Below are 26,737 nucleotides of genomic sequence, written 5' to 3'. Positions count from 1 at the left end.
TTGCTTCTCTGCTCCCGCAGAGGCAAGATGCATGTTTGTAATTTCTCAATACTGAACTGAGAATAAAGCAACTTTAAGCATGTGGCACGTACTGTTCGTCATTCCGTTGTGCACAGGACTCTGCAATAACAACATTTTGGTTCCGGGCCCAGAAAGACGTAAATCAAACTGAGAAGCTGAGTCGGAATGCCGGCAGAGGTACAGAGGAACGGATCGCGTTATCTGCTCTGCGCGTCAAGTTTGATTGATGAAGGTATGTGCTCATGCTCCGGAGCAGCCTGCCAGTTTCTAGTTTATGGTTTTATGGCTGGACTTTGAACTTTTAAAGCCGTTTTGCCGCAATACAGGCAATGGCTGGGGAAAACGAAAGTACTTTTTAAAAGTGCTTTTGGAAGAAGCTGCAGTACTGTGACGCAGCTCGTTTAAAGCAGCAATGATGGCTGATGCAAAGCTGGTTGATGCTTTTGGGATTCCTAAGCTCAATAAGAAAAATTACACGGAGTGGGTGCAGTATGCAGAGGCAATTCTGCGGAAAGAAGGTCTGTTTAATGTTATTACAGACAACCCCCCAGCTCCAATTACAGCTGAATGGACTGCTAAGGATTCCAAAGCACGGGGAACGCTTACGTTGATAGTATCCCCAGAAGAGCTCTGTCTGTTGCGTGGAAAGACCACAGCCAGAGAAATTTGGGACTCTTTAAGAGAAGCTCACTTGAGGACAGAAGCTGGTTCCTCAATGTACTACTATGCCAAGCTGCATGATATGGCTCTTGCTGAAGGTGGAGATGTGCGTACACATCTGATGGAGATGCAGAATCTGAGACATGAGCTGCAACAGAGAGGACTCAACTTTCCAGAGGCTGTGTATTCCTTCATGATACTACATTCTTTGGGTCCAAGTTGGGAGTCCGTTGCCACTCAGATTGCTGTTCAACCAACTGCTCAGCTCACAGTAGCCTATGTTACTGCCGTGATCCAGAATGAAGCAGATCGCCGGGGTGCTAGCTGCATGGATAAGGGGGAGTCTTCACAGACGTCATCCCAGAATGCAGTGGAACCACCAGAGGGCGCCAAAGCTTTGAAGGCAGTGAAATGCTACTCGTGTGGACGTCTAGGCCATATGAAGAGGGAATGCAGATATCCCAGGGCCAAGACAGAGCAGTGCAGCGGAAGCTCATCGCGTGGAAAAGGCCAAAGCAAAGGCAAAGGTCCGGTGTCCAGGACAACGCAGCACAAGGCAATGGTCTCACGCTTCACTCCAAATGTTGCAAAGGTCCAGAAGACGTCTAGATCTTTCTTCGTGGTTGATTCAGCAGCTACCCACCACATGTGCAACGATAAGAGACTGTTCGTGTCTTTTACACCGCAGGAAGGTGCGATTCACCAGGCGGATGACCACACGATCCCCAGTCAAGGCTACGGAACTGTTGTTCTTCACAGTTTGGACTTAGAGATACATGATGTACTTTATGTTCCAGATGCCACACACAATCTTCTCAGTGTGATGCAGTTGAATGAACGGAACATTGACGTTTCCTTCAAGAACAAGAAATGCACCATCACAAAGAAAGACGATTATGTTTTGCATGCTGAATGTGTTGATCGTTTGTTTGTTTTGTATTATGATGATGTTGTGCAGAATGAGACTTGTTGCATTGCAGGTTCTAACAAAAGTTTGCATGCAGGATGTATTCATGATTTTCACAGGAAATTTGGTCATTTGCATTTTGAGGCAGTATCTAAAATGCCTGCCTTGGTTGAAGGTATGACTATTACACCCTGCAGGTACCACATGAAGTGCAAGGCATGCGCAGCAAACAAGGTGAAAATTGGCTGCGAAAGGTAAGGTGTCTAGTAGGCAAGCTACAGAACCATACCAGATTGTTCATGCTGATTTAGTTGGTCCACTATCACCCTCTTTGGGTGCAAATAGGTTCTTCATGGTTCTCATTGATGCATTTTCCAGGTATATTTATGTGTACAATCTCAAGCAGAAATCAGAGGCTTTTCCAAGGTTCAAGGAATTCTGTGCTTGGTTGGAAAATGTGCATGGTAAGAAGATAAAAATTCTTTTCACAGATCGCGGGGGAGAATTCACTTCTCAGCAGTTTGAAGCTTTTCTGACTGAGAAAGGAATTCAACACGATTTGTCCAGTCCTCGCTCGCCATGGCAGAATGGACTTTGCGAAAGGGCAAATCAAACATTGCTTCAAGGATTAAAAACCTTGCTGCATGATGCCAATCTTCCAGAGAGTTATTGGGCCGAAGCTCTCTCGTGTTTTGTTTACAGTTACAATCGCAGGTTATCTTCAGCGATTGGTTGTACCCCGTATGAGAAGATGTTTGGCAAGAAACCATACATCAAACACATGAAAATTTTTGGTTCTGACATGTGGATTCACTCACCACAAAGCTCCAAATTAGGCAAACGTGGATTGCATGGTATCTTTCTAGGTTATCAGAAAGGTTCTTACAGAATAATGATGACTGACTCTAAGACAATTAGGCTCACAAGAAGTGTTGAGTACAATGCCAAGTGGGGGGAGAATGTGGGAATTTTTCAATGTTATCCTGATGACAGTGATGAGACTGAGGATAAGCAACAGCAACCCACACCCACTGATGAAGGTTCTGATTCTGAGGCTGAAACTGAATCGGATACTTCAGAGGATTTCAAGAGTGCGAAAGCCTCTATGCGACCCTCTGAAAGCTCTGATCAGGAATTGGAAGAACCATTGTTCACAATAGGTCACTTTTCTCCTAAGAAGGAAGAGGAGAGTGTTGAAGACCAAAGGCTAATTCACAGGTCACAAAGAGCCACAAAAGGCAGACCTCCAAAGAGATTTGCTGATGAATTTGCTAAGACAGCAGTAGCAGCTGTTAAAAGCTCCAAGAAGGTATTTGAACCTTCAAGTTTCCAAGAAATCCAGGATTTGGATTCTAAGGAAGCTGAGCCATGGTTAAATGCAATGAAGGTTGAGCTTGATTCCTTAGAAAAGAACAAAACTTGGGAGCTAGTTCCAGTAGTTCCAGGAATGAAACTGCTTGGAAGCAAATGGGTCTTCAAAGCGAAGACTGATCAAAATGGCAGGATAGTCAGACACAAAGCCAGATTGGTAGCCAGAGGTTTTGCACAGGTACCAGGTGAAGACTATCACGAGACCTACTCACCCACAGTGAGATATGAGAGCATAAGGCTTATGCTCAAGCTAGCTGCAGAGGAGAATCTACACATTAGTTACCACGATGTGAATACAGCGTTTTTGTACGGATCTCTAGGTGAATCACTTTATATGCTTCCACCTGATGGCGTACAGGTAAAACAGGGATTTGTTTGTGCTCTAAAGAAGTCCCTTTATGGTCTCAAACAGAGTGCACGGTGTTGGCACACTAAACTCACTGAAGCATTGTTTTCTCTAGGTTTTCAGCAAGGGAAAGCTGATCCATGTGTATTTGTCAAAGAGGAAGGGCAAAAGAAACTGTATTGTTTGTTTTATGTTGATGATATTTTATTCTTTTGGAAAGATGTCACAATGTACAATAACGCCCTAGCTCAACTGAAAGAGCACTTTGACATGAAAGATCTTGGTGAGGTAAACAACTACCTATCTCTGGAAATAGAGAGAGATCAAAGTGGTAACATTCTAGTACACCAGTCACGGAAAATTGCTGATGTGTTAAGCAAACTGAACCTGATGGATGCTAACCCTGTAGACACACCGATGACAACAGGTTATCAGGTAGAAGACACTGAAGAAGCATTTTCTGACACTACACTGTACAGAAGTGTGCTAGGCAAGCTAAACTTCATTGCCAGATGTTCAAGACCTGACATTGCTGTTAGCTGTAATTTGCTAAGCAGACAAGTTAACAATCCTACTGTTAAGGATTGGAAAGCTCTGAAACGCATAGCACGCTATTTGAAAGGCACTATGCATTACAGACTGAGATTTAACAATCAGAAGTCTGGTGGTCTTGAAATTTTTGCAGATGCAAGTTTTGGAAGTGACACTACAGACAGGAAAAGTACGTCTGGAGTTTGCTACATGTACAATCAGGGTCTATTTGATTGGTCATGCAAGAAGCAAACAACAATTAGCTTAAGTACTTGTGAAGCTGAACTGAATGCACTGTCTTATTCACTTAAGGATTGTGAATGGTTGTTACAATTGTGCAAAGACATGAAAATTCCTGTCAAATGTCCAATCCAGGTTTACCAGGACAACAAAGCATGTTTGGCTTTGCTGAATTCGGAAGGTTGTAAGCAAAGCACGAAGCACTTGCAGTTGAAGGTGCAACATGCTAGGGAACATATTCAGAAGGGACTCGTAACGGTGTCCTATATGCCAGGTAATGAAATTCCTGCTGATGTATTGTCCAAGATTGTATCAAGGGATCAACACTGTACCTATGTACAGAAGTTGGGTTTGTACTGATATTGTACGAACACGCTGCCCAGTGATGTTCACAGAAAGGGGGAGGATGTTAGTTTCAGCTCTCTTCACTGTGCAGCGAAGTGCTTGTCACAAGACAATGTTTACATTCCACAGTCAGAGTACTGTTGGGTTTTCCCATGGGAATGGGAAGCTGGATGTGACGTACACTGGTTTCCTGTTTTTCACTGTTCTCTCGGTGTTCGTTATTCCGAGGAGAAGAACGGTTGCTTCTCTGCTCCCGCAGAGGCAAGATGCATGTTTGTAATTTCTCAATACTGAACTGAGAATAAAGCAACTTTAAGCATGTGGCACGTACTGTTCGTCATTCCGTTGTGCACAGGACTCTGCAATAACAACAGTTTCTAGCAAGGCTGCACTGATACCTTGGCTTATATATTTATAATGGCTTAGATCCAGAGTTGCCCTTCTGTGAATTTCAGGGTTGTATCCAGAGAAGCCGCTGAGAGTGGCTGGGGCAACCCAGTCAGATGGGTGGGATACAAATAATAAAATTATTTAAATTGTTATCTTCTACTCATGGAATCTCCTGTTCAAAGAAGGGCAAGGGATTTTGGCCAATCCCCTTCCTCCTCCTCTGCCCTTCCCACTGTTCTGGAGACTCTCCAATTTTCCAGAGCAGATATTCTGGAGTCTGCAGGCAGGAAGAGGAAATCAGCAAAAAAATAGTCTCCCCTTCCATTCTGAGAGTGGAGCTCAAGGAACATTTTTGAGAAAAAAATGTATTTTTATTCCACCCTTTGGAATAACCTCCGGGACTGACAAGAAAAACACTGAAATACATACATCTCTAACCTACAGGAGGGGGGAACCTACAATTGGCCGGTGACTAAAAATTAAAACCTAGATTAAACAAAACCAGAACAGCAAATGACGCAAATAATTGTTATATGCACAGTGACAGGGATGAGTGATGGAGGTGGAGGGGTCACGATCCAAATACATGTTCTTATGTCATGCTTCACAAGTATAAATTAAAAAGTTGAACCCCCGCCCCCTTTGTTATGGTGTGCCCGTTGCTAGTGGCATAATGTGCTTTAAAATAAGATTCAGGTTGCAATTGTAAACTGACTTGCCTGGGAGTAAGCCCTATTGAATCCAACAGGACTTACTTCTGAATAGGCACGGTAAAGATTGAGTTGTAAATCATAGTGTAGGGTGCAAACATATCCTTTAGTACACCCAGTTAACCTGAGGCAGAGCAAGCAAGCAAGCATTTGTGCTTATAAAGTTGGAGAGGCTCAATATTACAGGTCTGAGAGCGAGGTAAAGCACCAACTAGCCAGTTCCCAGCAAAATCAGTGGGGGCTTCTCAACACTTCACAAGACCAGTTCCTCAGCCAAGCAAAATCCATTTGAAGTGTTTTTCTTTAGCTACTATACAGACTTAATGACTTGCACATAAAAGGTCTTGTACAACAGCTAGCCTGAAGCAACAGTGCACTCTTTGCTCTGTGGCCTACATGGTTCATCAGGTACTAATTAGGTAGCATGTTCTGTCAACGCTTTCATGCTTTTCTTCTATTAATTGATCATTCTGCCAAATTAATGACATTGCTGTACCAGCTTTGAATTCCCTTAGCTCCTTTACCTGTGAGACACGCAGAAGCAAAAGAATACCCCAAAAGGTCACAAGTTAACTGTCCCTGTTCAAGATTTGACGTCAACGTTAAAAACATTTTGCTGAAAGGTTAATTACATCTACCTAGTCTCTATAAACATCTCCTTGAGACTAAATCATACCCCTCTTATCAAACTAACTAAAAGAACATAACTAGTACACAATATTAGGAGCATGGATATAGCTGAAAAGAATAAAATAGTGTCAAAAGACTCGATTGGATATTTAAAAATAGTCTAAAGGAGAAAGGAAAAGGAGTAAAAAGGAAAAAGGAGGGAGAAACAAAGACTGCATGCAATATTAGTTAGCTTTGACTAATTGTAAAAGAAATTAACCCTAAGTGTGACACACTTCTAATTAGCAGGACACAATCACCTTCTCTAGTTGTTTAATAAAAAGAGTTTACACATACATGTGGAAATTTTGCATTTGGACTCAAGGGAGAGAATCATATCTACACATTTCTCAGGGCAATCCTTTAAAGTATGTTTAAAACAGCATTATTTTCAGTCACCCTTATGTCCATTCAAACTGCAAGTACAGCAATGTGCAGTAAATTATTATTTAAAAGTCATTATTAACACTGTCACAAAACAATTTATAAATTTCAAAATCACATATTTTAAAGAAATAAGGCATATATTATGAACAATTAGAACATTATAAATAATTGAGACATAATGTTTCATCCATTTTTACACTGCATTAGGACATAAAGTAAAAACAAAACAAAACCAGGGACAAAGAGTTCTCATCAAATACAACACACTACTGCCACCTAATGCATGCTCAAATAATACTTCCAAAGGCACTGAGTTTCCTCCACACTATTTATAAAACAGAGCAATACCAGTGGACCTATTTATTTCATTTGGTTATCATCTTTTTAATTAATGCTTTCAGATTTATAATTTCTCCCACCCAGATGTTTCCCTTAGACAAGCATAAACATACATTCTTTCAAATATACAAGCTAGGAAGTAGGGACCACAAACTCTGCAGATGAACAAAAGCAAAGCATTTCAATTGCAGCAACAATAAAAAATATGCAGAAAATTAGCAAACATGTGCATATAATCAGAAATCGCTCTGTGGGTAGTTACATAGTGGTACAGTTGCTATTTTGACAGATAGGTGTTATATGGAAAAAACTAACTAATTTCTCAACGTATGAAGAGGTGCTTAGAAAAGGGTTAAAAAACACAACCAAACTGCCAGGTTCATCTATGCATGTTCTAATGATCACAAAATGACCTTTTAGTCTTCTTATGGACTCAGTTTTTAAATCTGATCTCTCTGAGTTCACATCACCAACCTACAAGTTATGACTACTGCCTCAGTGAGGTTCTGAACTCATTTAAATACACATACACCTCTAGACATAAAACCTGTTTGGGCTTCAGTGCAGCTGTACACATAGTAGGTACAATTAACAGCATTGCTGACTTTTCCACTGGAAAATCTCTCAGGTATTTCAAGGACACTACAAATTCATCAGTCTCTGAGGGTGGATCATCTAAACGGGCCCACAACACTTACAGGGGGGAATTGCCATCATCAGTTCAAACTTAACCAGATAATGGTCAGACCCTTATCTTCAATCTATCCCTCATATTGATAGTGGTACAAACTACATCGAGGGTGTGTGCCCTGCCTGGTGTGTTTAGAAAATAATAACAGTAACAACAACAACAAACAAACAACAATTTTATTATTTATACCCCACCCATCTGGCTGGGTTTCCCCAGCTACTCTGGGTGGCTTCCAGAAAAATATAAATAATAATAAAATGTCAAACATTAAAAAATTCCTGACACAGGGCCGCCTTCAGATGTCTTCTAAAAGTTGCATGGTTCTTTAATTTGTTGACATCTGATGGGAGGGCATTCCACAGGGAGGGCGCCACTGCTGAGAAGGCCCTCTGCCTGGTTCCCTGTTACTTTACTTCTTGCAGTGAAGGACTGCGAAACATCCATGAAGGATGGAATCCAGACCCAATGGAGACCACTTTGCAGGGGAGGGGTTTTCCTCACTTAAAACATCAGCTTTACTCTTTTAAGCTCAAGTTTTACCTCAAGTTTTAAATATGACTTTTTTTAAAAAAAAAAGGGGGGGACAAATTGTAGTGGGGTGTGTGTTGACTTTCAGTGGGGAAAGTTCTATGGATTGGAGGTTCTCAGACCTGGAAATTGGGAAGGCATAGTTTGTGACTGGGTTGCACTTCCCTTGAAAGAGTGAGTATGTAGTTGGGGACTACTCCTATGGCTTATTATCTGGAACTTGTTAGCCTGCACTGTGCCTTAAAAACATATTTTAAATCTCTGGGCTTTAATTGTGTCTTTTACCTGCTCTTATTGTTATTTGTGATCATTTTAGTTGATTGAGTTTTTGGCATTCTATCCTGCCTTAAAATATGTTATGATGAAGGGTGGCTATAAACACACTAGCAAACATATATGCCTCCCTATAACGAAATGCTCTGACATGTCAACAACAATAAAATATTTGATGTTGTGCAGCATTAAAGCAATTCCACATTATGATCAAAACGAGGTCAAAAAGGAAAGAACTGAGGATTAAAAACAAGAGAATAATGAGAGAGAGAGAGAGAGAGAGAGAGAGAGAGAGAGAGAGAGAGAGAGATTTTGCTAGTAATCATTTGCTGGACTTTGGTTCCCCAGCTCTAAAGTTCAAGTCCACATTTACCCTGAACTTACTAGGTGGCCTTGAGCTTAGCATAAATTACCGTATCCTTCTGTAAAATGGAAATAATAGCTTTGTATTCTGGGATTGCTGCATCTCTCTCTCTTAAAATAATCTGGGGATGGGGAAGTGTAAACATTGAGGAAGTGTCTTTCCCCCAAAGTAGCAATTTCAGTAAACCTTCTTCTCTCTCCTCAGTCCAAATGCAAAATATCCTATCTCACAAGGCTAATATGAGGGTAAGTAGTTATATAAACCAATAACAAAATGTTAACAATGCTACAGAAATGATTCACAACTGTCCTATTAAACTGAACTACTGAGATCTGCTGACCTACTATTCTCAGCACAGCCCAACATATCCCCATATAAAATGAAACATAGTTTCCTTCCCACAAATACTTTAAAAGTCTCTAAGTCACAGGTGGCTAACTTTTTTCTACCTGGAGGGTTTGGCACCTTTCCAAGGGCCATAGAGCAGTGCTAGACCTGGCCAAAGTTGTTGTGCCCAATGCACTCACCACACACAAGCAGACCAGCCAGTAGATAGGAAGGTCTAGCATCTCCACTGTGCCACTGGGGTAGGAAGCTCTCCTCCAGCCCCAGCACGGGCTTGGGAGCACTGCTGCATAAGACAAAGCATGTCTGCACTCATGCATTTCATAGAACATTACCTAATTAATGAAAAGTGTAATATTTGGAGATGAATGGCTTGCACGCAAACATTTTTGCAGGTGATCACTGACCATTTAAAAGCACGCAATGTCCCTCCTGCATGCTCAAAAGATCCAGTGGAGATCCCACTTTGGCTCCATGATACATACTGAACACATTTATAATAAAACATTTCTTATTCCATGAAACTGGGGGAAAATCATTAAATGTAAAATGGAAGAAGTCCTCAAAATGGTGGTGAAAACTGGAAACGTTTCAATGATTAACTATTAATTAAAACCATGAAGTTATGATGATAAAAAGTGGAGACAGCTGGCAACCCTGAAAAAAAAATGTCAGTCATGAAATTCTGCCGTGTGTTTTTGCAATAAAAAGAATTCTCTATTGAACACAAAGCTAACTATGCTACTACTTCAGAAAAATTAGCTTTGTTGGACAGATAATGCACACACATTCCTCAGTCAATACACATACACATTTTGATGTAAACAAACTCTCAGAATACCAATGGCCTTTGAGGAAAGTCTCTTTTCAAATGCAAATGTAAGTCCTTCACTTACAAAGATATAAAGAAGCGGTCTTAGACAACATTTTTGTCCATGGCACAGGTGAAAAGGTCCATCAATATCAGGGCTGAGCTGCAGTTAATAAATTGCAAATTTTAAGCTATTAAAGAAGTAGATGAAAAAAGGAAAATTAGACCTAAGAACAGCTTTCCATTCATTATGTCTGAGTGAAGAGAGGGTAGCCAGAAAGAGTTAACTCTTGTGCTTCTATGTCAGAAGGCAGGGCTGAAAATCCTATGTTAAGAGGTGAGAAGCAACTCCAATCCCCAGGTAAAGATGTTGCCTGAGCTTCTTGGAACCTGTGCAACTCTTATTTAAGATATTTATAAGCCACTTAATCATCAATATTTCTTGGTGGTGTACATAATAATACATCAGAGAGAGAATAGAACAATGACAAGTCCTCACGAAAGAAAGAAAGAAGGAAAGAAGGAAAGAAAGAAAGAAAGAAAGAAAGAAAGAAAGAAAGAAAGAAAGAAAGATTTTATTAGGGTCCTGAAGTTCAGCAATGTCAGTGCCTGCATATTATCATTTGGAAAGGGTATCTACAGGCTTGCGCCCACAACACTGAATGCATGGTGTCTTGTAGTTCCAAGCAGTGCATATGAGCCATGGGGGATCACCAACAAATACTTGTTGTTTAGTCGCTCAGTCGTGTCCGACTCTTTGTGACCCCATGGACCAGAGCACACCAGGCACTCCTATCTTCCACTGCCTCCTGCAGCTTGGTCAAACCCATGTTCATAGCTTTGAAAACACTGTCCAACCATCTCATCCTCTGTCGTCCCCTTCTCCTTGTGCCCTCAGTCTTTCCCAACATCAGGGTCTTTTCCAGGGAGTCTTCTCTTTTCATGAGGTGGCCAAAGTATAGCCCAAATATCTCTAATCAGGCCAGGCAATAAGGGATCAGTAGAACTTTAATACAACCTGGACCAAAGTTATTATATCTTTAATAGCTCTTAAGAAGCTATTAACTTGACCTTAAAAGTTGCAAGCAGTTGTGTGCTGTGTTCCAGTGTGAGCAATTTTTTGCATCCCTCCCCCCAACAATCAAGCAGCCCATCGCCGCTTACAATCTCAGGCTCACGCCAAAAAAACATTCGCCTGTCCCCCCTCAGCACTACCCGTGTATAAGACGACCCTAAATTTTGAACCTCATTTTTGGGTCAAAAAAGCTCGTCTTATGCACGGAAAAATACAGTAGGTCTATTCATACGCAAGCCCTGCTGAATTCAATGAGACTTATACATAGGTAAGTGAATAGGACTGTAGCCTTAATCACACAGAAGGCAAATATCAAAAGAGGAAGAAACATGCACAGTTTCTTTCATGAATTTTATATTCTATCTTTGGTTAGAGGTCTGCTAGAAGGCACATATCTGAACTAAGTTAATATCCAAAGAGTGAACTGCATTTTAAATGTGGTAGATATTAAAGCTTTGCATCTTTCAAATATTATCCCCTATAATTGGCATCTATCATTCACCTTTAGAATACACTCAAGTAAATTTGTTCTATACTTCTGTACCATTAGTTTAAGAAAATAAATCACACAATTTAACCCAATCACAATGGGCACTAACCACTGCCAAAGCTGGCAGGCTTAATTTTAGATCTACCAGCTGTGCTAAGATGCATGTACATGTGACCGTAACACCCCTAAGTTCTCCCTGTCTATTACTTTCAAACAGACAGGCTATCAACTTGAACAACAATCCTGCTGTCAGACAGACCCTGGTTTTAGGAAAACTCAAGTACTCCAACTTTGTTATTTCAGAACTGGCCATTATGGCAATTTAAGTTTTAAAAGCCACTTGTTTGGAAGTAGAAGGGAGGTTTCAAGGAACAAAAGGGTCAACAAATATGGTTTGAAGTGTAGTTTAGCACACAGAAAGACCTTTTCATCCTGGTGTGTCTCTATTCTTAAGTCAGTGACCAGTAAAAATGTTCATATGCTAACACATGTACATTTTCTTTTTTGCTGAAGCAAATGTGTGAACAATTTTTTGGAGGTTTGGCTGGTAGATAGATAAACCAACAACGACTATACACTAGTAACTTAGGCCCAATGATCTATGGTCAACATTAAAGAATGAGAGTTAGGATAATATTAAATATGTGTCCCTTCCTCTTGGTTCTTCGTTCTCAAAACTAGCTAATAAATTAAAAGAATGTATGACAAATATATTCATTTGTAATGAATTTTCTTAAGCTAGAAGATCCCAAACAAAATGTTCACTTAAAAGAGGAAGTTACAGAAAATGTAAGTAAGTAAATAACTAAATAAATCAGTGAGGGTTTTAAAAATTAGACCCACCAATTCACATACAAAACACTAATTGCACTTGTTAAAGTAAGAGGATTATGAAACTTGAAGAAAAAAATTAAGACAGAACCAGCAAATAACCATGCCCTAACTATAGAATGAAATCAACATAACCCTGATTTCAGATGTCACAAATGGACAGCCAGACCCAACAAGATGTACCACAGTAGGGTGCCTCAAAAGCAGAAAACTCATCAGGACTCAGGAAAGTGATCACGAGTATGGGACAAAATAGTGTTTTAAGTGTTTTACAAGATATCATTTCCTTAAAGGATGACAGTCAACACCACAAAAATCTTTTGCAATAAGCAGGTTTAAGTATGAGTGTTTATGAGATAAAACATTAAGTTAAATCATAGCTGGCTAATGGATAACACCACACTCATCCTGGTGAGCATGGTGAACAGATTTATTGAAGTTTGTTGTTAACATTAGTCCCATACAGGTATTCTCCTCCTCACACAATTAGAATTGTGCAAGTGGAGAGTGAGGGTGTGATAAGGGCCATATTTTTCGCTCCATAAGATGCACCTTCTCCCGCTGGAGCCTTGGCAACGGGATAGCGCCTGCAGTTCAGTCAGCCTGCCTCCAAAGGCAGCAGCAGCGAAACTGAACTCATCGGCTTTCCCTTTTAGTACAGCCGCTGCCACTCTTTTCAATGAGCCTCATCCTCCAGCCGCAACATCTATCTCCCTGGGCAATGTTTGCTCAGATGTTACTTGGCTCTGGCTCTCTCTCTCTCTCTCTGGCCTGGCATAAAACCACAGCAAACACCTGCTGCAACTACAGCCGCTCCCCGGGAGAGAGGACGCATGGGGAGGGGGGTGGAGAGAGAGAGAGAGAGAGAGCGAGAGAGAGAGAGAGCTTGTCTAGATCAGGCATTGTTGTTGTTAATTTGTATACTGTCCTCCACCCGAAGATCACAACATAAAAATGCAAAATAAAAACAGAGCAAACGTGAAATTTGCCGCCTCGCCTTGCAAACAAAACCCAAAAGTGTTGCCTGGCAGCCTTGCTTGCACATCCAAGGGATAAAAAGACCCGTTTCTTCTACAGTGGTACCTCGGGTTAAGAACTTAATTCATTCTGGAGGTCCGTTCTTAACCCGAAACTGCAATTAACCTGAGGTACCACTTTAGCTAATGGGGCCTCCCGCTGTAGCCATGCAATTTCTGTTCTCATCCTGAAGCAAAGTTCTTAACCCGAGGTACTATTTCTGGGTTAGCGGAGTCTGTAACCTGAAGCGTCTGTAACCCGAGGTACCACTGTGCTTCTGGGCAACGTCTCCCTCAGACACACATGGGCATCTGGCAGCTAAACCTCGGTGTAAGAGGCAAATATATTGCTTGGCAGGAGTTCCCCGTCCCAATTTGACAGAGCGCGCAAGGGAGAAAGTCTGCACTGGCTCTTGGCTGCTCTCATGCAAGTCGCAGAGCCCCTCTGACGGAGGGAACTCTAAAGAGTGTTCTAAAGCCCTCTTCCCCCGCCTCGCCTCTCCCCACCCCCTCACGCAGGCGGGGGACGCTCGCACGGGCGACATGCCACACCCCCGCCGCTCCAGGAACCAAAGTCCCCAGCTATGCTGGGCCAGGGACCACACATTCGCTCCATAAGACGCACAGACATTTCCCCTTACTTTTTAGGAGGAAAAAGTGTGTCTTATGGAGCGAAAATCACGGTACTTCTGTCCCCTCCAGTGTTGCCTCATCACCCTCCAGGGCAGATATCTGTAGAGTGAAGCCTGCTGTACTTGTGGAAGCTCCAGACAGGATTTAGTGCCCTGATAATAAAATCATGTGGAGAGTCTCCATGACTATGGCAAGCTTCCCAATGCATGCAGGGCGGCAGTGGCGGCAACAGTGGCAAAGCATTCAGAGCTACCTAGCATGTTCCTGCTTTCAGTTTCATCATGTGAAGAGAATGCTTAATAGGGCTCTTGAGGACTACGAAAGAGGAAGTGAAGTCTGATGTTCTAAAATTATGCTGAATGACCAAGCTTTTGGCTACCTCAAATCATATTCCCACACCTTCAGGAGAGAGTCCTCTACAATATGGCACAGAATTGTATCTGGGATGTCCAGCATGCATTTATAGAATTGGTTTACCATTCTAGTTCACAGGTATGACAGTTTTTTTGGAACTACTTATTGCACCACCCACCCTGTCTGGTTCATAGACTATACCGTGACAGCATTTCCTTCCTCACCAGTACCCATAAGCAATCTGAGATGGGAAGACAGCCTCAAACCAGTGAGGGATTGTCAAATTATACCAGCAGACATGACAGGGTCAGATAGGATACAGAAACCACAGTACTCTTCATCCCTCACGTGCTATAATAGTTCTTTCCCTTTACATCAGTAACACTGATGGGAACACTATAGTAGCAGCAACATATAGAACACGTCTATACTCCGTCTCATCTAATACACCTTTACAATATATACCATTGGGTCTATATTAAAAACACTACAGTACAGATACTACAGAAACTCACAAACAAAGACATTCTACAAATACAACATACATCCAAACTTAATAAATTTTCACATACTTATCTTTTAATACCATTATTGCAGCTTAATATACTTTTAAAGAGAAAAAAGCCTTTTTTTCAGGCAGTGCCTCATGCTCAGTTTATCCAGTGATGCCAGTCTGGTGCTAGTGACATTATAATTGCTTCCATGGTAGCAAATTGTAAAGTCACAAACACTGATTGATTCATTTCATGCTGCCACAATTCAGAAGGGAAGGTCAGGCATTTTCTTTAATTAAGATAAAGAATTATTTATAAGTTTGAAGAGAATTCTTTTGCCCCGTTTTCATTTCACATGATAAAAAAACCCAGAAACCAGATTCTTTTATATTTTCAGAATGCTGGGGAATGCTACAAAGTGTCAGGGTTATTTAAGGAAGAAGAGAAACCAGTTTCAGTTTTATCTAATAATCTACTTGCACACATGATACTACATTGGACCCTGTTTATGCAACACTTATCAATCAAATGTTATTTTTATTTATTTTGTCTTTCAAGAGGCATGAAATAAACTTACCAATAATATAAGCTTTTGATATTTCCTCTTCAGTTCTATCAAACTGTCTGATGGTTCTGCACCCAGAATGCTATACCAGTCCTTGTTTGGCAACTCTTCAAAAGTCATTGCATTCTAGCATCTGTTTTAATGAAAAGAACAAAAATTAGAAGGCAATCATGTTTTAAAAATTATTTTTATAATGCATAAATGCAAGCAAAAAACTGAGGCCTTGAACTCAGGACTGGTAATACAATAGCTAAAATGAAAATTATGGCTTTTGCCTTAAAGGAGTACAAGAATTCTTTCTAATAAGCACTGAGATATATGTATCTATCAAGGACTCTGGGCAAGCATCTAATGAAAATCAAGATTCACATTTTCTCAAAAGAACAATTATTTGAATTGTGGCATCTCATTTTATCTAACTAGCTTTGTGAGCACTTCCATTGAAATTTGTTAAGCTAGAGCAGGGTAAATAGACGAAAAACCAGTGTTAGAAACTGGGATACAAAAGCTAGGCGCTAAATGGCTGGTTGTGGGCACCCAAACAGGATGTTTGTCACCATTACAGGGGTCAGCAACACTTTTTATTTATTATTTTGATAGGCATGAACTAATACACAATTCACATGACACATTGTTAATACCACATTTTTAACAGAAATTGTTAATATGTGTTTAATTTGGTGTGCACGATAAAAATAATGGTAACATACTTCAGTTTTCAAAACACTCTACACTTTATTGTTGAACTCCTTAACATATTGTCTACCCTTAACATATACTTTGACGCTTTAAAGCACATACATTTCAGTAATCCTTGAGTGTCAGCCAGATTCAAAAAATGGCATCCAGACCTTTTGAGGTGCTTGCAAATGAAGAATCTTTATGTGCAAAATGTGCCTGGTGCCCTGCCAATTTCGAACCTTGTGAAGAACTGCATCAAAAACTTATAATCCTCATATTACTGAAGACAATACTCCCAAACTAATTGGCAGAAGTATTGCAGAGCCTGGAAAAAACACCTAACAAGTAATATACAAAATAAACTTTTTAAAATCCGGCATTTAAGTTCACTACATCTGATTTTTATATGTGGGAGAAAAAACTGTAATGAAGTACTGAAACAAACAAACAAACAAATAAAGTTTTTTAAAATATTTATATTACAGTGCATTAGCTGTGATTGAAGAACTTGCACTATTTTGGACTTGTGTTTCTTGAACAGTAATTTCTAGTTTTGAACTTGTCTTTGGAATTGTGTTTCTTGAACAGTAACTTCTAATTTTGAACCTGAAATGATTTTGAAAATGGGGAGTAGTTTTAAAAGGGCTAGCAATAGAAGTGACTAAAGTAGCTCTTTGGATCCTAGACATTAAACACTTTTCTGGTAAAAGAACTCTAGATGGTGTATATTACCAAGTACTAATCCTACTGAATTCAATGGTATTTACTCCTTAGGAAGCATGCAAGAGATTGCAGCATTACTTGTTGACTAGTACCACTTGGAATTACAGCCTTGAACAAACTTTCCCAGCTTCCAAAAAAAAGGGAACAAAATACTGAAAAGCAAACAGAACTATCTTCCAATCTAGGATAATGGCAATCCTGATGCCTCCCCTCAGTACAAGCACAAAATGCAATCAGTGTCAGGCAATGGCTAACAGCTCATTACATTAATGAACAGCAGAGAAAGAGAAAGCCTTTGTAATGTGCTGACATGATAATGACAGCTTCTCATTAACTATATACCAGAGAAAATCCAGGGCCAAGGAGACAACGATCCAAGGAACTGGAAGACGGGAATAAATATCCATGACTCTCGCAGCAATGGAGATACTTCATGGCCCTTGCAGAAGTCATTTCCTCAACCTGACATGGGCTTTCTGAACTGTTAAGGAAAACACATTTTCATGAAGTGCATTGAAGGACGGGGTAAGAAATGCTTGGTAAGCAACTGGTCCTTCAAAGAGCTTTGAAAATATATTTGGACTTCAATACCCCTCCTCAAAAAACCCTAATGATATTATTCAATAGCAGTACAGTGGAACCTCAGTTTTCGAACGTCTCCGACGAACACTTTGGCCTTCGAACAGAGAAAACCCAAAAGTAACTGCTTCGGTTTTTGAATGATTTTCGGAAGCCGAACGTGCGATGCAGCTTTCGTTTTGAGTTTCCCTGTTGTACTGAGGCTTCCGCTTTCAGTTTCCAGTTTTTGAATGTTTCAGAAGTCAAATGGTCTTCCGGAACGGATTATGTTCGAAAACAGAGGTTCCAATGTATAGTGTCACTCTGGGATAATACATCCAGTGATGGGACAGAAGCATTGGTAGCACTGTCTCCAGTTTCTACTGTACTCATAGAATTTTAAAAGAAAGGGAACAACATGTGTGTTGTCCTGTATCAAAATGGAATCTGGGTAGCCCTCCACACATTTCAGCTGTCCTTTGTAGGCAACCAAAATTTTGTGGGGTCTAGGACCTGAAGGGGTGAAGTCTTGTCCCTTATATAATGCTGCTTCCCAGAACGGCAACCCAAGCCTGGAGCCAGGGGCAAGGGAAGGGAAATCATTCCTGCAATTGTGTACAAAGCTTTGGTGGGTGGTGGAGACATACACCTGAAGAAGCACAACCTCTCAGCCCAATTCCTTCCACTTCTATTATACCTTTGCCAAGTAAATACAAGGGCATACAGTTGATAAGGAGTTTGGGGGGTTCAGTGCCACCAAGATGTGGATGACACCCAACTCTATCTCTCCTTTCCATCTAAATCTGAGGAAGCTGTTTCAGTGCTAAACAAGTGTTTGGTGTTAATAACGGGCTATGTAGGGCTACCTCTGGAAAGTGTTCAGAAACTTCAGCAGGTCCAAGATGCTGTGGCCAGACTGCTAACCAGAGCCAGGTGCAGAGAGAACAGAAACTCCTTATTACAACAGCTCCACTGGGTACCAGACCATTTCTGGACATAATTCAATGTCCTGGTTATGACCTATAAAGCCATATACAGTTTGGGTCCAGGCTATCTGAAGGACCATATCTCACTGGATGAATCTGCCCAGGAGAGGCAAAAAAGGACACAGGTCTCAGGGCAGCTGCCTATTTATTAATAGCCATGTGTGTTCAATGTCATTTGATGAGTGAAATGTGAGGACTTCATAGAGTGATTGGGAGATTTATAAAGCCCTTTTCTGTTGTTAATGTCTCCAACTTAAGCATATCTCTTGTGTTCCAAGTCTTTCTGACAAGTGAGCTACAGTCCTCTCAGTCACATCAGTGAGGCAGTGGGTATCCTATTAACTCCCTACTTTTTAAAGCACACTTAGTTGTGGACAAATAGAACAGGAAAAAACAAAGAATCACAATAGTTTGGCTCTCCCTATTTCCAGCTGAAATATTGTGACTGGTACCAAGCAGGTGTGGCATAGAGATGGGAAGAGACATTTGATCTCCACATCTGTCATAGTCCTGGTACCTAAATGGCAACTCTCAACGAGAACAGGAAGTGACGGGAGCAACAAGGAAATTAAGACTGCAGAACTATACCCACTGGTAATTAATGGAACTTACTTCTGAGTAGAGACAGGATCACACTGCTTAATCAAGACAAAAGAAATTAGTTCAGTTTTGGGCGATTGTTATAAAGGACTTTTCACATAGCATGTTGTATGGTGTTGGCAACTGGTTTACACACCCTGTTAAAGGTGATTAGACAAAGCAGGTTTTGAGACCAAAAACCATTACTGTTAGCCTTCACAAGCTTAGCTTATTCAGAGGCAGACCAAAATATGCTGATGGAGAAAAAAAACGTTAAGGCATTATTGGTTCTAAAACCTGCTTGTGAGCTTCATTATGTATCTCGTTACCATTGTGGGTAGCAGGATGCTACCCACAATTTTCGTTAACCTGTGAACAAAACACAGTGCTTCATAAACCTTGGCAAACACCACTGTTCTGGAGCATGAATCTTTTTATTTTGCATACTATACAACTGATGGAAAAATGATCAGTCTAAGAAAGTATGCAGAGTTGCTTACAAAGTTAAGTAATGAGATTAGACAATCATAATGTTGGTCTCCCTATGAGGGAAAAAGTTAAAATCAGGTCAATAAATCTTCATCAGGGAGATGGGAAAAGACAATAAGCACTGTTATAGTTTTATTTGTAGGCAGTGAGAAAGTGTGGAAGGAAGGGCCCGTGGCTGGAAATAAGTGGGGAAATAAGTGAGATGGTGGAGACAGGTGAAAAGAATTGAAACAGTAGAAAAATGAGTAGTGAAAATATATCATCATTATTCAGACCTGCTTAAATTTACCGTATTTTTAGTCCCATAGGACGCACCTAGTTTTTTTTGGGGGGGGGAAATAAAGAAAAACATTTTTATTTCCCCCCCCCCCAGGTGCGGGGCTGGGGCGGGGGAAGCCCGAGCTTCCCCTGACCCCAGCCCCCAGAATAGGCTGCTATCCGCAAGCCGTGGGAAAGCTGCGCGAAGCCGGAAGCCTGGGGCGTGCTGAGCTCAGCACGCCCCAAGCTTCTGGGTGCAGGCAAGCTCTCCCACGGCTTGCGGATAGCTTCCTGAAGCCTGCATTCGCCCCATAGCACGCACACACATTTCCCCTTCATTTTTGGAGGGGGAAAAGTGTGTCCTATAGGACGAAAAATACGGTATATACCACCCTTCATCTGAAAATCACGGGGTGGTTTACAACATAAAAACAAAACATATCCAAAGGAGTGGCTGGAGAGAACAAGAAGTGAATGGGGCTAAGAGAGGCTGAGGAAGAGCAAAGGGATAGGGCTGAGAAGGAACTAGAGGATGGATGAAGGTTAAGAGGGGAAGAATAGAGAGGAAGGCAGCGCAAGCATGTGCTCTGGCAGCCTCATAAATAGTTCCCCTCCAACCTGGTTTCCCGCTGCCGCAGGGCCTGTGCTGGTAACAGTAATATAATATAGCCTCAACGAATACAAGTAAAACAATAATGTGTTGATAGGGATAAGCTGCCTCCCCTCCTTTTTTTGGTGTCCCCCACCGGAACATTTAGGCCACCTACGGGCCTGCAATAACACACACAAACCGGAATTTCACACAGCAGAGTAGTAGGGCAGGGCACATATCTGAGAAGGCGAAGCGTCTCTCCTTCGTAAACAATAATAATAATAATTTCACGGACTCTAATTTCACTGACTCTTTGGCTGGCATTGCCGGAACAAGGGCCTCAGCGGCACGCGGCAGGGGAGCCCTTCCTGGAGCGAGAAGACCGTGCATGCCTAAACTCACCCAACTGCCATTCCCCGAGTGGCAAGCGATGCCGGGCCTCGTCGAGCGAAACGCCTCACGAAGCAGCAACTAGAAGCGGGGAAGCAACCAGTGGCCGCATCCGGCTCCGTGGATCTGTGCACCAGGCCGCCAGATAATCCTCGAGGGCGGGAGGGAGAGAGGGCGAGAACTTGCCGTGTTGCGTATAAAGCAGGAAGAACGGTCGACTAACCTCATAGCGCTTCGTTGTAAGCAACGTTCCGGATGCTATCCCTGTTTCCTACCCGGCCCCACATGTCGACGCACACGGAGGAAAGCGAGCCCGGCTCAGGAGCGACGCCGTCGTCATGGCGACCGAAGGCCGCTCGGAGCAGATGGAGAAGCTGCGGCGCTTTGTGAGTGAGCGTTTGTCTTCACGCTACTTAATTCTTCGTTTGGGTAGATTCGAGAGCCTCTCTTCTCCTCCTCCTCCCCTGCAGACTTAGCTTTATCTCTTGCAAAGAAAATTTAAGGGAAGCTTCGCTTAGCATTTTCTTGCTTCTTCGAGCAACGGCTCTAAGCGGGTGCTAAATATTGCCTGTTTTCAGCACCCTTATCCCCAATCCGGAGACGCTGGAGGAGAAATTAGTATGGAGTCGCATTCCATATAAATTGCTGGGGGGGGGGGAGGCAATTCCTAAACCCTAAGATAAGGAACATATGGAAACTAGGGGCGGGGGAGGGGCGGAGATGGGAATGCCCCTGTTTTTTCCTGAGCTACCTCAGTTTAAAATAGCAAGAGTTCTGGGTTTAGAAAAGTAGAGCAAAACTTTTTTCTTTTTTTGTCATAAGTTAGTTCTAGTTAAGGGCGTAGACTGGGGCCTTCTTTGGTTGCTATTCAGCCAAGTTTTATTCAGAATAGACCCACTGCAATGAATGGACCTAACTTGGTCACCTTTGTTGATTTCAATGGGTCTACTCTGAACGTTGAACACTACCCTTTATGATCAATCAACACACAATGAATCAGACTTCTGTGTAAATAAAGGCTCAGAGTGCAAATGTGTAAATGCCAATTTCCCTCCCTCGTCAATTTGATACTGTCACATCTACTGTCACATCTACTAATACAACTTTTCTTTTGTCACTAGCATTCTGATTGGGCAAATGATGAACTAGGCTTGGAAGAGAGTAGCCCCAGTGAGACCCTGGTGAAGGTGGAAATGGAAGACGTTTATCCTTGATACAGTTCTACGTATATTAAGAGCCATTTAGTTTGTTAATGAAAGCAGCTAGGCAGGATTCATGTGGGCAGCAATCCTGTTTAGTGCTGAGTATGGGAATGCTGCCTGGAGGATTGCTCTCCCTTCGTATTAGCTGATGTGAAGGTGAAGTTGTCCTGCTTTGTGCTGGGTCCTTTATTTGCACAGTTCTTCAAAGTGTCCTGACAAACATCTGGGTGTTGGGCACTTTGGGAGCTGCACAAATGGGCTTTGGGCAAGCCCTGCCCTTACCTGTATGACATCAGGTGTAGAGTGAGTGGTCATGGCTTGCTCAAAATGACCTCACAGGCCAAATGAAGAAGTCTGGAGGGCCAAGATTCACCCAAGGGCTGATCTAGAGATACAAACATTCACCTCAGGAGCAGAGGTTGAAGGCAGACTTAATTTACAAACAGTAAATTGATTTTTAACATAATTTAAAGTAAACACCGCAAACACAGTGAATACTGTCCCTATGGGAAATGTGATTATATTTTTAAAAAGGTGATGAAGCAGAAACAGCCACTGAAGTACTGGTGTCAGTTCAAAATGTTGTTAATGTTGAATTTGAGACTGGGAAATTGGTTGGCCAGGTGATGCAAAATGATATTCATTAGTATGAAATCCCCTTTTAAGATGAGATTTCTGTGACATTTGTCTTCCCTGCAAATGATGATAAACATTGGGGTGAAAAGAAACAAATCATTAGGGTGTTGCCACAGCCAAGTGTATATTCCTGTGGGCAGTACAACTTCCCACATGGACTTGATGCTGACCTGCAGCTTGGGTATGCATAGTCAAGTGTCATATACACAGGGTCTTGCTTCTGAGACATTTATTTGTGGGTGTCTGTCAGTGAATTGTCACATGTTATGTTGGTCACAAATCATTTTCCAGAAAACCTTTTCCCCACTGTTTCCAATAATCTTTACCATATGTTTGACACACAGAACTGCTTCCTAGTTCTGCTGGATCTCTCAGCAGCCTTTGGTACCACCAACCATGACATCTTTCTGGACCGTCTAGAGGAGCTGGGGGCACTGTTATATGGTGGTTCCGCTCCTTTCTTCTGGGCTGTGTCCAGAAAGTGGTGTTGGGTGATGAGTGTTCAGACTCCTGGGCTCTCACTTGTGGGGTGCCTCAGGGTACCGTCCTCTCCCCCATGCTTTTTAACATCTATATGAAGCCACTGAGAGAGATCATCAGGGGGTTTGGGCTGGGTGTTCATCAGTATGTAGATGATACCCAGCTCTACCTCTCTTTTAAATCAGAATCAGTGAAGGCAGCAAGTGTCCTGTATGAGTGTCTGGAGGTGGTTGGAGGATGGATGGCAGCTAATGGAGTGAGGCTGAATCCTGACAAGACAGAAGTACTGTTTTGGGGTTTCAGGGGGCAGGCATATGTGGAAGATTCCCTGGTCCTGAATGGGATAACTGTGACCCTGAAGGATCAGGTGCGCAGCCTGGGAGTCATTTTAGACTTACAGCTAGCTGTCCATGGAGGCGCAGGTCAATTCTGTGCCCAGGGCAGCAGTCTACTAGCTCAATCCGTTACGCAGGCTAAAACCCTACCTGCCCGCAGACTGTCTCACCAGAGAGATGTATGCTCTAGTTATCTCCCGCTTGGACTACTGCAACGTGCTCTATGTGGGGCTACCTTTGAAGGTGACTTGGAAACTACAACTAATCCAGAATGCAGCAGCTAGACTGGTGACTGGGAGTGGCCTCCAAGCCATATAACACTGGTCCTGAAAGACCTACATTGACTCCCAGTATGTTTCCAAGCACAATCAAAGTATTGGTGTTGACCTTTAAAGCCCTAAATGGCCTCAGCCCAGTATACCTGAAGGAATGTCTCCACTCCCATTGTTTAACCTGGACACTGAGGTCCAGCTCCGAGGGCCTTCTGGTGGTTCCCTCTGTGAGAAGTGAGGTCACAGGGAATCAGGCTGAGGGCCTTCTCGGTAGTAGCACCCACCCTGTGGAACTCCCTCCCATCAGATGTCAAGGAAATAAACAACTATCTGACTTTTAGAAGACATCCAAAGGCAGCCCTGTTTAAGGAAGCTTTTAATGTTTGATGTTTTACCATTTTTTATGTGCAGTAAGCTGCCCAGAGTGGTTGGGGAAACCCAGCCAGATGGGCAGAGCATAAATAATAACATGATGATGATGATGATGACTTGCTCATAAAACATTAGCTTTATATATAAATTACTGCAGATGGATTCCCCCCCCCCCCGATTCATACTTTTAGAGAAAAGAGTCAATCACCCATCTCCTACGACCCTTCAGAGAAAAACCCCACCCCACCCTCCTACTATATATAAGGGTCTGGTGACTTCTGCTTCAGTGTACCTGAAAAGGTGTGCATGCATACAAAAGCTTATACCCAGAACCAACTTAGTTAGTCTCTTAAGTGTACTGGACAATTTTTTAATTTTTTAAAGTAAAGTTATCCAGGTTTCAGATAAATTATTGGGATTGCAAAACTATTACGTTGATCTCATCTTTTAAAATACAATAAAAAGAAAGCTTTTAAACTACTTCATTATTTTTGTAAGATCAAGCCACCAACAGACAAATTGTTTAATGTTATTTGGATTTCTCCATTGATTTTTATGGCAGTTAAGCACTTCTGTCCCTGGGAATATTTCAAAATAACTTCTCAATGTGTACCAAGAAATTGCCTTTACAGACAATGAAATGGTTCTCTCTTTACTGTTTATATCTGTGTCTCTGCCTCCTCCTACATTTCCAACCAAACCATTCAATTTTTTTCTGTCAATCCAGTTTTCAGAATTCTCCCCTGCTTCTCAACAGTCAGTATTCTGAGGGCACTATACATGTTAAGTGCTCACTGGGCTGGGTTTTTTTATTTATTTTGGGGGTGGGATGTTCCACCTTAGGGGTTGTTCTAAAGGTATGTGTGTGTATACACACACACACTCTCAGGGTCAACCTCAGTGTTACCCTGATTTGGCTGACAACTCCCTCTTTTATGTGGTGGTTGCTGGTTTGGCTAAAGTGATGACAACTCAATTATTTGATTATTGTAAACCTTCTAAACACTAACTATGTCACTTCCATTTTATCCCTTTACACAGGGATGATGCTAAATACAGTAAATAGTTAGTGAAAGTATTAATAGCAGTAATAATAGTACCAGATCTGCCTGCCCTGATCATAAATTATGTGGAGGTTCCCTAGTAAATTTATTTGATAAATAGGAATCCCCTGACCGAAGGGCAAGGAAGTATTGAGACAGGAAGACTCAAAACTATCAATCTATGTTGCCCATATGCACAGAGAGCAGCTTTCTATAGAAGTAACGGGGTGCATCTGTACACATGAATCTCAGGTCAGTAGATGCCATGTGGAAGTAAGTCACATTGAAAATAATGTGAATTATTTACATGTTAAGTGCGAAACTATCATAATAAAATCAAGCTGCATGAGCGATACATGTTTCCTAAGTCCACAAAAATGTATACGGTGTCTAGGGAATTATTTAGGCAGATACTGTATTGTTTAAAATACATTGCAGGACACATTCAGTGCAGTCTTTTGTAGCTCATTAGCAATTTCTTTAATGAGTTTCTTTTTTAGTGATAGATAGTTAAAGTAACAGACAAGTGACAGATTGTTTGTCTTTAATGATTTCCCTATTTCAGGCCCATTACAAAGCAATTAGAAATCTGACAGCATTTTCACTCTGCATTACTGATTATCTAAAGTGATGAGAAACTAGAGGTGATGAATATTAATTGTATATTTTCATATGATTATCATAAATTATTACCTTGTCTAATGTGCTGCAGGTGAATTAAGAGCAAAAAGAGGAAATTCAGTCAGATATGATAATTCAAAAGATAGTATGGTTTGGTTTGTGCCGTTGTCAACAGTGCCAATTTATCTATATATTTTCCATTAAAACATCTACTTCTTAACCTGAATTCAAGATGCAACATTAATCAGATGTTAAGTCAGTTTAGCAGTAGGCTATTATTTTATTATTTTAGTAATAATTGTTTTAAACTTGCTTGCATTTATATATAACGGTAAATTAAAATTGATATTACAACATAAATTTCATGAAGCATTGCATGGATAAAAACCTAAGTTTGCTGTTTAAAAGTAGAAATCACCAATTAAATATATGCCAATAATTTTGAACCATGGAATGGATTAATTGTGTGTTTACAAAATAATATAGTTGCTGTGTGGAATAACGTTAGAAATGGTAACCTTATAGTAGAATTTTATACTTGCCTACTCAGAAGTAAGTTCAGTTGGTTTCAATGGGGCTTACTCCTAGGTATGTGTGTTTAGGATTGCAATCTCCATCATACAGTAACTTTATGAGTTTGTATAAAGATGATAACCATTCAAATGATTTAGTATCAAACATTTATCAATGTTTATCTGCTAGAACCTTAAGATGATTGAGAGATGATTTAAGAGAAAATTAGAGGTATTGCTGGAAGGTTCACATTCAAAAGAAAAATGGAAAATTATTTTTACATGTGGCTCTGCTTCCAAGGAGAATATTTATTGTCTTATATAAGTGGTACTTAGCAATGGGAAATAAATGAAATGCAAAATTTAAAAAGAATGAAGGTGCTTTTTTACCACAGGTGCCTGATTTTATTCACCCACCCCTCACATTTATATTAACAAAGTTTAATTGGTAAAGAAAATATTAATCTTATTAAATAGTTGCTGCTTATAGTAAAATATTATTGGTTCTAATAGTGTTGAAATTAATTTTTCTTTATGCTATGTAAACTACCCTGTGAGATATGAATTAGTAGAGAATATAAAGGTAAAGGGACCCCTCACCATTAGGTCCAGGCATGACCAA

At 41.2% G+C, this 26,737-nt stretch overlaps 2 protein-coding genes across 10 annotated transcripts in view; one reads left to right on the top strand and one right to left on the bottom strand.

Moving 5' to 3' along the window:
* The window catches only part of DNAJC24 (DnaJ heat shock protein family (Hsp40) member C24), a 50,682-nt gene extending 29,707 nt beyond the window's left edge, over nucleotides 1-20,975 (bottom strand). The window contains exons 1-3 of one of the 4 annotated variants that reach the window (XM_082213207.1): nucleotides 20,655-20,859; nucleotides 17,133-17,271; nucleotides 15,399-15,519 (exon numbers count right to left, since the gene is read on the bottom strand). In XM_082213207.1, coding sequence (XP_082069333.1) covers nucleotides 15,399-15,506 — 108 coding nt within the window. In that variant the 5' untranslated portion in view covers nucleotides 15,507-15,519; nucleotides 17,133-17,271; nucleotides 20,655-20,859. The other 3 variants (XM_082213205.1, XM_082213204.1, XM_082213206.1) reach the window with 3 other exon arrangements.
* Nucleotides 20,929-26,737, top strand: part of DCDC1 (doublecortin domain containing 1) — a 250,032-nt gene continuing 244,223 nt past the window's right edge. For all 6 annotated transcript variants that reach the window (XR_014218616.1, XM_082218872.1, XM_082218870.1 and 3 more), the window contains exon 1: nucleotides 20,929-21,028. Coding sequence is in view for 5 of the 6 variants with exons in the window: in XM_082218872.1 (XP_082074998.1) it covers nucleotides 20,981-21,028 (48 nt within the window). In the remaining variant the exon portion in view is untranslated. The remainder of the gene's footprint in view (nucleotides 21,029-26,737) is intronic.

This window comes from Podarcis vaucheri (assembly GCF_965113315.1).
Source record: "Podarcis vaucheri genome assembly, chromosome: 1".
In the NCBI taxonomy this organism is placed as follows: Eukaryota; Metazoa; Chordata; class Lepidosauria; order Squamata; family Lacertidae; genus Podarcis; species Podarcis vaucheri.
Note: the sequence above shows the minus strand (reverse complement) of the source record. Positions and strands in the feature narration are given on the sequence as shown.